The 12,980-nt window shown below is 40.1% G+C and overlaps 1 protein-coding gene across 1 annotated transcript in view; it reads left to right on the plus strand.

The window, feature by feature from the left end:
- The window catches only part of LOC122558123 (mucin-6-like), a 122,945-nt gene that overhangs the window by 90,842 nt on the left and 19,123 nt on the right, over positions 1-12,980 (plus strand). Inside the window, exon 14 of the mRNA XM_043706441.1 lies at positions 5,009-5,173. Coding sequence (XP_043562376.1) covers positions 5,009-5,173 — 165 coding nt within the window. The remainder of the gene's footprint in view (positions 1-5,008; positions 5,174-12,980) is intronic.

Genomic DNA, 12,980 nt, shown 5'->3' on the forward strand with positions numbered 1-12,980 from the left:
CCACCCTGTCTACGTGCAATTTCACTTTTAAGGAACTGTGCGTTTGCACCCCTAGGTCTCTTTGTTCAGCGGCACTCCCCAGGACCCTACTATTAAGAGTGTAGATCCTGCCCTGGTTTGCCTTACCAAAATGCAACACCTCACATTTATCTAAATTAAACTCCCTCTGCCACTCCTCGGCCATTGGCCCATCTGATCAGGGTCCTGCTATACTCTGAAATAATTTTTTTCACTGGCCACTACACCATCTATTTTGGTATCATCTGCAAATTTACTAACCATTCTCCTAGTCACATCCAAATCTTTTATAAAAGTGATTAAAAGCATTGGACACAATACTGATGAATTTGAAGCAAATTTATTAGCTTAATCTACATAATATATGTAAGAGACATATGCAAACAAATCTGTTAGATTAAGCTGCATAATATATATATGTACATACACACACATGAGTGAGTCTCACACTGGTGGTACTTGGACCTCTATCTCAGATTCCATGGAACCTATCTCACGAACCCCAGTCTGATGGTGAAAAGTCCGTTGGGTGGGGCAAAGTCCCTGATTCTAATATTCTGAATCTAAGATTATCTGCTGAACCTTTTCTCTGTGATACTTGCAGTACTTTTCCAGACATTCCATTGTACAGAAAATAAATTGAAAACATTGCCAGGTGGCTGTGTTAACCACATAAAACGAAAGATCCCATAGACAATCAAAGTTATACAGTTACCTCTCAGCCAGCCAAGAGCAGACTTTTTTTTAACACATTTAATACATTTTCATGTATTTTTCCAGTTTACTTCAATTGTTCAGTGTCATGCCCAGTTACCCCCAAATGATTAATCTTTAAACGATCTGCTTTGAAGATATTTTTAAGCCCAACACTACAGTGTTATTATCGTTTAATCAATAATCACTGGAGACTGAAAACTAGTTTTATGATCATTTTATTCAAATGACAAAGTAAGAAATGCAGTTCAGTTAAAACACTGAAGCAGAACTCTGAAAAATACTGAAAAGCTGAGTAGTTTTATACAGTAAGCATCTCATTAGTCAAATTTCAATCTTCTTTCACAAATTATGTGTCCATTATAGGTGATAGATTAATGAATGATGTTCACCCAGATAGGGAGTAATCAATCTTCCCTTCAATGTTGCTATCTTTTATTAATGTTACTTTCCTCTCTAATGCTTTATTAAAGTGCTTTTATTGACATTAACTCCTATTGACACAGATGCCTTACTGACATTAGACTCTAGAAAGTATAAGGTTCATTCAAAACAAAATTGAAATCTGCTTTTCCATTTAGAACATAGAAACATAGAACATAGAAAAATACAGCGCAGTACAGGCCCTTTGGCCCTCGATGTTGCGCCGATCCAAGCCCACCTAACCTACACTAGCCCACTATCCTCCATATGCCTATCCAATGCCCGTTTAAAGGCCCATAAAGAGGGAGAGTCCACCACTGTTACTGGCAGGGCATTCCATGAACTCACGACTCGCTGAGTAAAGAATCTACCCCAACATCTGTCCTATACCTACCACCCCTTAATTTAAAGCTATGCCCCCTCGTAATAGCTGCCTCCATATGTGGAAAAAGGTTCTCATGGTCAACCCTATCAAAACCCTTAATCATTCTTGTACACCTCTATCAAGTCACCCCTAAACTTTATTTTCTCCAATGAAAACAACCCCAAGTGCCTCAGCCTTTCCTCATACGATCTTCCTACCATACCAGGCAACATCCTGGTAAACCTCCTCTGCACCCGTTCCAGTGCCTCCACATCCTTCCTATAGTATGGCGACCAAAACTGCATATAATACTCCAGATGCGGCCGCACCAGAGTCTTATACAACTGCAACATGACCTCAGGACTCCGGAACTCAATTCCTCTACCAATAAAAGCCAGTACGCCATATGCCTTCTTCACCGCACTATTTACCTGGGTGGCAACTTTCAGAGATCCGTGTACATGGACACCAAGATCCCTCTGCTCATCCACACTACCAAGTATCCGACCATTAGCCCAGTACCCCATCTTCTTGTTACTCTTACCAAAGTGAAACATCTCACACTTACCCATATTGAACTCCATTTGCCACCTTTCTGCCCAGCTCTGCAGCTTATCTATATCCCGCTGTAACCTGACACATCCTTCCTCACTGTCAACAACTCCACCGACTTTCATATCATCCGCAAACTTGCTCACCCAACCTTCTAGCCCCTCCTCCAGGTCATTTATAAAAATGACAAACAGCAATGGTCCCAAAACAGATCCTTGCGGAACACCGCTAGTAACTGCACTCCAAGATGAACCTTTACCATCAACTACTACCCTCTGTCTTCTTCCAGCCAGACAACTCCTAATCCAAACCTCCAACTCACCCATAATGCCAATACTCCGGCACGACCTGCCCTTCACAAAACCATGCTGACTATCCTTGATCACATTATTCCTATCCAGATGTTCATAAATCCTATCCCTTACAATTCTCTCTAAGACTTTGCCCACAACAGATGTGAGCAAAGTCTTAGAGAGAATTGTAAGGGATAGGATTTACAATTTAGTATGGAAATATCTATTTCGTCCTTAAAGACCAAAATCTAATATTTACTCAAACATTGGGTGTTTTCCAGGCTCCATTGTGGAGTTCCCCAGGAGTCAGTGTTGGCTCTCTGGCCTTTATAGAATCCCTACAATGTGGAAACAGGCCCTTCAGCTGAACAAGTTCACACCGACCCTTTGAAGAACAACCCAACCAGACCCATTTCCCTACCCTATTATCCTATACTTACCCCTGACTAATGCACCTAACCTACACATTGTTTTTCTTTATAAGTATTAGTGATCTAGTGTTTGGTTTGCAAGACGCAAATTCAAAATTTGCAGTTGTTATGAAGCTGGGAAGCATTGTAAACTAGGAAGAAGACAACATAGAACTTTAAAAAGACATAGGCAAAATAGTGGAGTGTGTGAATGAGTCATAGGTAAGGAATAATGCAAAAAATGTGAAAAGTATTTTATCAGGAAGAACACGAACAAAATATAAAGGATTAGCTCTAAAAGGAAGGGCACAGGCATCTGAAGTATGTATGTGCAAGTATTTAATGGTGACAGGATAGTTTACGTAGAAACAAATAAAATCAGAGTATGACTAAGCTATTCAGTCCTTTAAACTTGCTCACCAATTAATATGATCATTGCCAATCATTCAATTCATTACTTAATTCCATCTGTTACCCCAAACCCTTTGTTCTCTTTTACACTAAGAATGATACCTGTCTCTTTTTTCAAAACAGTGTTTTGGTCTAAATTGCTTTCTGTGGTAGATAATTCCACACCATTCTCATTAACAAATTTCTCATAGACACAGTCTTAAGTGGCTTAACATGTACCCTTGGACTGTGATCGCTGGTTCTGGACTGCCCGGTAACCTTCATGTTTACCATGTTCTCCTCCTGTTGGAACTTAATTGGTTTCTATCAGATTCCCTCCCATTCGTCAAATCTCCAGTGAATGTAGCCCTAACCAATCCAATTTCACTTCATATGTCCGTCCTGATGAAGGGCTTTTGCCCAAAATGTTGATTTCGAAGCTCCTTGGATGCTGCCTGAACTACTGTGCTCTTCCAGCACCACTAATCCAGAATCCGAGGAATCAGTCTGGTAAACTTTGTTCCACTCCCTCCAATACCCTCAGATAAGGAGACCGACCTGCATACAATGCTCCAGGTGCGGTGTCACCAAGGTCCTGTACAATTGCAGCAAGGCATCCATACTCCTGTACTCAAATCCTTGCACTATGAAGGCCAACATAGTATTTATCATCTTCAGTACTTGCTGTACCTGCAAGCTTAGTTTCAGAGACTGGTGTACAAGGAAAACCAAGGCCTCATTGTACTTTCCCTGTCCCAATCTATTGTACTCATCCACATTGTACTTCATCTGCTATGCATTTGTCATACAACTTGTGCAAATCACACTGGAGCATCTCTAGATCCCCCTCACAGTTCACTCTACCACCCAACTTTGTATCCCAGATAGGTTAAGAGAGCAGTTATAAAGCATGCAATATCCTACACTCCATTAGGAGGGACAAGCAATACGTTGAACTTACGTAAGACACTACTCAACCCCACCTGGAGTGTTATATCTAGTTCTAGGCATCACATCTTTGGAAGTTTGTGAAGACTTTGATGAGAGAGTGAAAGAGGTTTACAAGAATGGCTCCACAGATGAGGAATTTTAGTTAAGAAATAATGGTAAGGCTGTGACTACTTTCCTTGGAGAAGAGAAGGCTGAGAGAGAACTAATAGAAGTATTCAAAATCATGTGGGGTCTGGTTTAGTAGAGGGGGAGAAGCTGTTCCCACTTATGCGCCAATTAAATAAATATTCAAAATCACGAGAATTCTGGACAGTGTAAATAGGGAGAAATATTGCCACTTGTGGAAGGATTGAGAAAAAGACACATAATTGAAGTTATTCATAGAAGAAGCAAAAAAGGTACGAGGAATGTTTTTTTTGTGCAGCAAGAGTTCAGGGTGTAGATTGTGTTATGCACATGTGTGGTGGATACAGGTTTAGTTGAAGCATTCAACAAAAGGTTGATGATTATTTGAAAAGCAGTAAAATGCAGGGTTACAAGGAAGCTACATGAGAATGATGTTAGGGGAGATACTTACATGGACTCAGCACAGATGTGATGCATTGAATGACCTCCTACAAAAAAGGATGCTCAGGTGCTTCTGCTCCTGCACCTGCACCCCCTTTATCAAGTTGTATCATTTATTTGATATTGTACCTTCATGCTCTTCCTACCAAATGAATCAATTCTCAGCTCTGTATTGAAATGTTTGTTACCTGTCTGTCCATTTCATAAAAAAGATCTCCTAAAAGTCTGTGATACTGGAGTTGTTTATGCTGCAACCACTCCATAGTGACCAAACCCACTTGATGCATGACCTGACCATTAATTGTACACCATATATTCTCTTGCAGGGTTATGTGGTAATTTCAATGGAGATTCGAAGGATGACTTCAAGAGCAGTATGGAAATCTCAGAAGGAATTGCTGCGATATTTGTCAACACATGGCACATTGGTGGATATTGCAAACATGTGATCGATAAACATCCAGACCCATGCTCCCTGAGTCAATTCAAATGTAAGTGACTAAAACTAGCTTTGTCATTGATCAGATTGGATTAAATGGATAAGCAATTCAAAAGCACTACTTTTGGAATTGAATTTGAAGAGAATTGGATTGGAATAGAAGATAAAGCTCTTTAGAGAGTCTAGGATTGTCTCTGCAATGGATTCTAATGAAAACGAAAGTATGTATGAACAAGAGAGTGGCATGGTGTTAATGTCAATAAGTAGTGGTTGAGAGGTCCAGGCCAATATAAACACATGAATTAAGAGCAAGAGTAGGCTATTTGGCTTTTTGATTCAGCTTTCATTCATTTTGGTCATGGTTGATCTAATTACTTTCCACTCTCACCTACCCAGGATAACTTCAATCCTTGCTTGTCAATAATCTGACTTCCACTGCCTGAAAAAGATTCATAGATTGTTCTTCCGCTGTCTTTTGAGAGAGAGGTCTAAAACCTTACAACCCTCAGAAAAACACTAATCTGTCTTAAAAGAACAGCCCCTATTTTTAAACTTTGTTTCACCTTATCGGAAATGTATATGCTTTCTTTCCACATCTTGTCAAAAACTCTCAGAATCTCAAAATTTCAATCAAAATTTCCTCTCACTTTGAACTCCACCAGATATAAGCTTAGCTTGCCCAACCTATCCTCATAAGACAACGCAACCAGTTCTCAGTATTAATCTAGTAAATTTTCTCCAAATTACTCCCAGAGTTACATACTTCCTTAAATAGTATATTAGTCATGGTCTCACCATGCTTATATACCTAGAGCATAGCCCCTCTACTTTTGTATTCAATTCCCTTTGCAATAAATGATAACATTCTCTTCGCAGTTCTGTATTAATCTTCTGTGGTTCATGCACAAGGATATCCAGATTCTCCTGCATCTGAGAGTTCTGCAAACTCTCACCATTTAATTAATGTGTTTCTTTCTATTCTACCTGCAGAATGATCAATTCCACATTTTCCAAATATTAAAGTCCATCTCCCAGATCTTTGTCCACTTATTTAAACTAGATACATCCCTCTCTAGTCCTGTTAATCATTCATAAGTGTGCCACAGACCTCTGGAGAATTCTCCCTAATGCCAATTATTGTTTGACATAAAATTTTAATTCATCATTTGTTGACTGTTGATGCCTTAGCCCCTTGTTCTAGTTATGGTTTAAACTCTCATGATCTTATACACTTCCATAAGATTCCCCTCTCAGTCTCCTATGCTCTAAAGAAAAAAGTTCTTGCTTGTCCAACCTCTCTATAAGTCGGATCATTGAGTCCTGGCAACATCCTTGTACACTTCTTCTGCACTCTTTCCAGTTTAATGACATTCTTCCTATAGCAAAGTGACTAAAACTGAACACAATATGCCAAGTGCCATCTCACCATTGTTCTTTACAACTGAAACATAACTTCCCAACTTCTATCCTCAATCCCCTGACTGATGAAGACCAGTGTGCCAACAGCTTTCTTCACTACCCTGCCTCCTGTGACTCCACTTTCAGAGAACAGTGCACCTGAACTCTAAGGTCCCTCTGTTCCACTACGCTTCTTAAGGTCCTAGCATTCACCATGAAACTCTGATCTTGATTTAATTTTCCAAACTGCAAAACCTCACACTTATCTATATTCAACTCTATTTACCATTTATTGGCCCACTTCTCCAGCTGATCAAGGTCCTGCTGCAATTTCTGTTAACGTTGCTCACTGTCTACAATACCACCTATTTTAGTGTCATCTGCAGACTTATTAATTATACCTTTTACATTCTCATCCAAATCATTGATGTAGATAACACACAGTAATGGACGCACCCAACCCCAGACATTTCATTAGTCCCAGGCCTCCAGGCTGACAAACATCCTTCCACTATTTCCCTCTGCTTCCTATCATCAAGCCAATTGTGTATCCAATTTGCCAGCTCCCCCAGATCTAACCTAACACAGCAGCCTACCATATTGGACCTTATCAAAGGCTTTACTGAAATCCATATAGACTACCTCTACCACCCTGCTCTCATCAACCTTTGCTGGTTGGTCATCTTGCTATAGGAAGGATTTTATTAATCTGGAAAGAGTGCAGAAGAAATTTAGAAGGATGTTGTCAGGACTCAACAGTCTGAGTTATAGGGAGAGATTGAACAAGCCAGGACTTTTTTCTTTAGAGCATAGGAGACTGAGAGGGGAATCTTATGGAAGTGTATAAGATCATGAGAGGCACGGATAAGGTGAGTACACTCAGTCTTTTTCCCAGGGTGGTGATTCGTGGACGAGCGGACATCAATTAAAGGTTAGAGGAGAAAGAATAAAATAGAACCTAAAGAGCAACCTTTTTATACAGAGCGTAGTGTGCATATGGAATGAGCTGCCAGAGGCAGTTGTTGAGGTCGGTACATTAACAACATTTAAAAGGCATTTGGATAAATACATGGATAGGAAAGGTTTAGAAGGATATGGGCCAAGTGTAGGGTAATGAGGTTAGCATTGATGGATAGTTTTGTCGTCATAGACCAGTTCGGGCCAAAGGGCTTGTCTCTGTACTGTATGACTCCATGACTCTATGATCTCTAACAAATTTGTGAAGCATGATCTCCCATGCACAAAGCCATGCTGACTACTCCTAATCAAACCCTGTATTGCCAAATGCATGTGTATCTAATCTCTCAATCTTCTCAAGTAACTTAGCTACTACAGATGTTAGGCTTACTGGAAGCATTGAATCCATGTGGGTCATGCCATTTGGCCCAACAAGTCCACACCAACCCTCCGGAGAGTAACCCACCCGAACCCATTCCCCTACCCTATTGCTCTACATTTCCCCTGACTTTTGCACCTTGAACATCCTTGAACACAATGGGCAATTTAGCATGGCCAATTCACTTAGCCTGCACATCTTTGGACTGTGGGAGGAAACCGGAGCACCCAGAGGTAACCCACACAAACAAGGGGAGAATGTGCAAACTCTACACAGACAGATGCCCGAGACTGGAATTGAACCTGGGACCCTGCTGCTGAGGCAGCAGAACCCACCACTGAGCCACCTGTGCCAGACCTTTCTTTGCAGATCTTGAATAAGGACACAACATTCGTTACCCTCCAGTCTTCCAGGACCTCACCCATGACTAGTGATGATGCAAAAATATTAGCCAGGGTCCCGGCAATTTTCTTTGGAGCCTCTTGCACTGTTCTTGGGTATATCTGGTCAGGACCAGGAGATTTATTTATTGTCATACTTTCTAAAGCATCTAACACCTTCTCCACTGTGATTTGGACTGTCCACAAGATATCACCACTAACTTTCCCAAGTTCTGAAGTCTTCATGTCTTTTTCCACGGTAAACACTGGAGAAATATTCATTGATGACCTCGCCCATGTCCTGCAGTTCTGCACATACATGTCCACTTGATCTTTTAGAGATCCCATTCTCTCTCTAGTTATTCTTTTTCCTTTAATTTGCTTAAAGCACTTCTTTGGATTCACTCTCATCTTCTCAGCCAACGCTCTTGTGTCCCCTTTTTGCCATCCTTCTTCAGTAAACTCATGTATCCCCTATGTATATCTAGGATTCTCTTGATCCCAGTTGTCTGTACCTGAGGCATACCTCTTTTTTTTTCTGGTGAAGCCTCAATGTCTCTTGTCATCCAGGATTCCCTATTCCTGCCACCATTGCCCTTTACAGGAATATGTAAACCTTGATATCTAGCTATCTCACTTTTAAAGGCCTCCCACTTGCCAGAGGTCCCTTTGCCTGCAAACAAAGTACTCCAATCAATCCCTGCAAGCTCCTGTCTGTTACGATGCAGAGATCAAACCCCTCACAGAACCAAACACGCAGAAAAACTCGCCTGTTCCCATACCATAATTAATAACAATAAATTAGCACTTAATCTCTTAAAGTCAACACAAATACTTTGCTCTTCCTTTAGCCTTCCTTTTTCCTCTTCCCAACTCTGCTGTCTTCTCCTGGCTTGTCTTCTATCTTTTTTCTGCAAGTATTTTGATAGGAAAAGGTACCTTTTGATAGATAGTACCTTCTGAGATTTCTTCAGATGACATTTGCTCTCTGGCTCTATGGCAGTTGCTATCACCAATTTTCAAAGTGCCTTTATTTTTTACCCTCAACGTCATTCTGTCTCATTGGTCCAATGTTGTCAATACTATAAATTCAAACTGAATTGGGTTTTAGTATCTGGGCATAAATCTAAATTAATTAGTTAAATTTGAATTGTTATCAAAAAAGCAATCAAAACTCAGGTATGCACTTAACGGCAAACTGTCACATGTAGCTGTTTTTGAACTGCCTATCTCCTAGCTGTTCTATATTCTGGCAGCTGTGGCTGTACTTTAAATTCAGAAAACACTTTCTATCTGAAAGTGGCTATACACTCTTTTGACTTCGTAACATGACTAATTCCATCAAAGTTCACCTTCCCCCAATTTAGAACTTGAACCGGTTTTGTCCCTCTCCATAACTGTTCTAAAATGAATAGAACTATGGTGCCAAACTGCTCCCCACTGTCACCTCAGTCACCTGTCCTGCTCTATGTCCCAAGAGTAGGTCAGGTTTTATCCCTTCCCAAGTAGGAGACTTTATATACTGCATGAGGAAACTTTCTTGAACACACTTAACAAATTCCACTCCATCTAAGCCTCTAAGGCTATGGCAGTCCCAATCTATGTTAGGAAAATTAAAATTCCCTACTAAGATAACCATATTGCTCCTGCACATGTGCCCAGTCTGCCTGCATATTTGTTCCTTTGATTCCCATTGTCTATAGTACAACCCCAATAACATCACCATCTCCTTCTTACTTGTTAGCTCTACCCACAAAGCCTCACTGGATGATCCTTCAGTTATTTCATCTCTGATTACTGCTGTGATACTAGTCTTAATCAAAAGAGTAGAAGCACAACAACCAGATAAAGAATAACCTGCAAGTAATTACCACATTGAATCCTCTCTCTCTCTCTCAATTGAAGAGAGACAACTGTTTATATTTAACTTGAGGAGCACAAATCCACAAAAGTAGGGTATGATGAGGAGGCAGACTTATTTCAAGGAATGAATATGCACCATTACTGTCGTTCTTCAACACACTCCAGCATAATTAAGTGAACCAAACCCCCACCCTCAGCTGCTGATCTTTTTAAAAAGCACTAATAGGAGAGTCAAGACCAAATTAGGGAACACATTTTAAAATACGGGATCTTCCATTTATGACAAAGATGGGGTACACCTTTCTCTCAAGGGTCTGTGGAGCTGTCTTTCTCACAGAATGGAGTTGGATCATTTGAGGTAGATAGGTTTTTGGTTTTGGATGGATCAATGTGTTTCAGAACATAAGTCGGAAAGTGGAATTTAGGCTATGATCATAATGAATGGTGAAGGCGGCTCAGAAAATGAGTGGTCTGCTCTTGTCTCATTTATTGGTGCTTTCTCTGGTTGAAAACATGTTTAGCTGTCTGAGATGGAGAACATGCCAATTGATACGTTATATAATCAAGTTACACCCCTGACATAACATAGGCATCTGGGTCAAGTTTAGGAATGGAAAGGGCAGTGTGCGTTGCCTGCCTTTTAAATTTTTCAAATGCTTGAAAGTCAAAGAGAGGGCACAGCATTTGAAGGTATGCTTTGTGTAACGAATTTTCACAAGGTAACACTGGGCCAGTAATCAGAAGAAAATAAGATAAAGATACCCCAATCAAAAAATGCCTTTAAGATTTTCCACCATCTGATGTGAAGGCTGGTTTTTATTTCACACATACATAGGTAAGAAATAGAAATAGAAGTAGGTCATTCAAGCCTGCTCGACAATTCCAGTTTCCACAGTCACAAATATTCCAGTTCCCTTCACTGGCTTTATCTAACGAGAATCTGTCTACTTAGGTCTTATAAATAATCAATGTATTTCATCATCTTCTGCGGTGAAGAGTTCAAAAATCACAAAACCATTGAGAATTAAAATCCATAAACTAAAACTACGTACAACACTTGAGTTGTGGCTTCAACTGTGAAGCATTAACTGTTTAATGTTCAATTCCTCTCATAATAAAGGATAGCATTCCATTAGACTTCCAAATCACTTAGTTGCAGAATGGAAACAGACACTCAGTTACCAGTCCTTGCCAACCATAATCCCAAAGTAGTCCCACTTGCCTGATATTAACCCATTTCCCTCCAAACATGTCATATTTGTGTACTTATCCAAATGTCGTTTAAACATTGTAACTGTACTGTCATCCACCACTTCCTCTGGGAGTTCACTCCAAACACAAATGATTTTAAAAATTGTCCCTCATGTTTTTTAAAATCTCTCCCCTCTCACCTTAAAATGTGCCTCATGTCTTGAAATACCTCACTCTAGGGAAAAGACAGCTGCCATTCACCTTAACTGTATACTCCATGATTTCATAAATCTCGATAAAGTCATCCCTCAACCTCCCACGCTTGAATGAAAAAGTCCCAGCCTATCCCACCTCTACTTATAACTCAAACCCTCCATTCCCTCCTGATTAATCGTATCCTTCCTATAACAGGACGACCTGAACTGGACACAGTACTCCAGAAGAGACCTCACCAACATCCTCAACATGTTCCCTACTCCTATACTCAAAGGAGCGAGCATAAACACTTTCTTAACCACCCTGTATGTGATGCAAATTTTAAAGCATTATGTACCTGAACTCCTGGGTCTCTTGCTGTAACTCCATACTGAGACCTTTTGGGACTCACACCTCGATTGTGCAGTCATTCGCTTTTTAAATAATATTTTACTTTTTTATTCTTCTTGCCAAAGTTGCCACTTGTCACATTTTGCCAATCTAAAAAATATTCATTCATGCATATAGTATTTCTCTGCCAACCAATCTTCTGTCCGTGCTGATATGTTACCCTCTACATCATGAGCTATTATGTTGTCCAATAACATTTTGTAGCACCAAATTACTTCTGGAAATCGAAGTACAGTACAGCAGTCTTGTCTCTTGATCTACTGTTCTCGTTACTCTTTCAAACAGTTCCAATAAATTGATTAAACATGATTCTTCTCACAAAGAAATGCTGATTCTACCTGATTACCTTGAGATTCTTTTGTGCTCAGCTATAATGTCCTTATTGATCAATTTTAATAACTTCCCCACAATAGACTTCAAGCTAACTGGCCTATATGGTCTCTTGCTGGAAATGTGTTGCTGGAAAAGCGCAGCAGGTCAGGCAGCATCCAGGGAACAGGAGAATCGAACAGGAGAATCGAGAATTCCTGAAGAAGGGCTTATGCCCGAAACGTCGATTCTCCTGTTCCCTGGATGCTGCCTGACCTGCTGCGCTTTTCCAGCAACACATTTCCAGCTCTGATCTCCAGCATCTGCAGACCTCACTTTCTCCTATATGGTCTCTTGTTTGTTGCCTCCCTCTCTACTTAAATAGAAGAGTTATATTTGGTAATTTCCAGTCTGAATGAACCTTTCCTGAATCTTATAGATTTTGGTAATTTAACAACAGCAGATCTATTACCTCATTAACCATCTATTTTAAAACAATAGGATGAAGTCAGTCAGGACCCAGAGACTTGCCAGCCCACGGTTCCATCAGTTTGTTTAATACTGCTTCCCTAGTGATTATAATTTCATCAAGTTCCTTTCCTCATTCATCCTCCTGATTTGCAACTATCACTGGGATGTTTATGTATCCCCTGTGGTGAAGACAAGCAGAATATTTATTCATCCTGTCATTTCTTTATTACCTAAAAACTCCCCATTGATCCTCTAGAGGGTGACAATGTTCATTTTACTTACCCTTTTCCTTTTTAGAAACCTGT

This window comes from Chiloscyllium plagiosum, chromosome 16, assembly GCF_004010195.1.
Source record: "Chiloscyllium plagiosum isolate BGI_BamShark_2017 chromosome 16, ASM401019v2, whole genome shotgun sequence".
In the NCBI taxonomy this organism is placed as follows: domain Eukaryota; kingdom Metazoa; phylum Chordata; class Chondrichthyes; order Orectolobiformes; family Hemiscylliidae; genus Chiloscyllium; species Chiloscyllium plagiosum.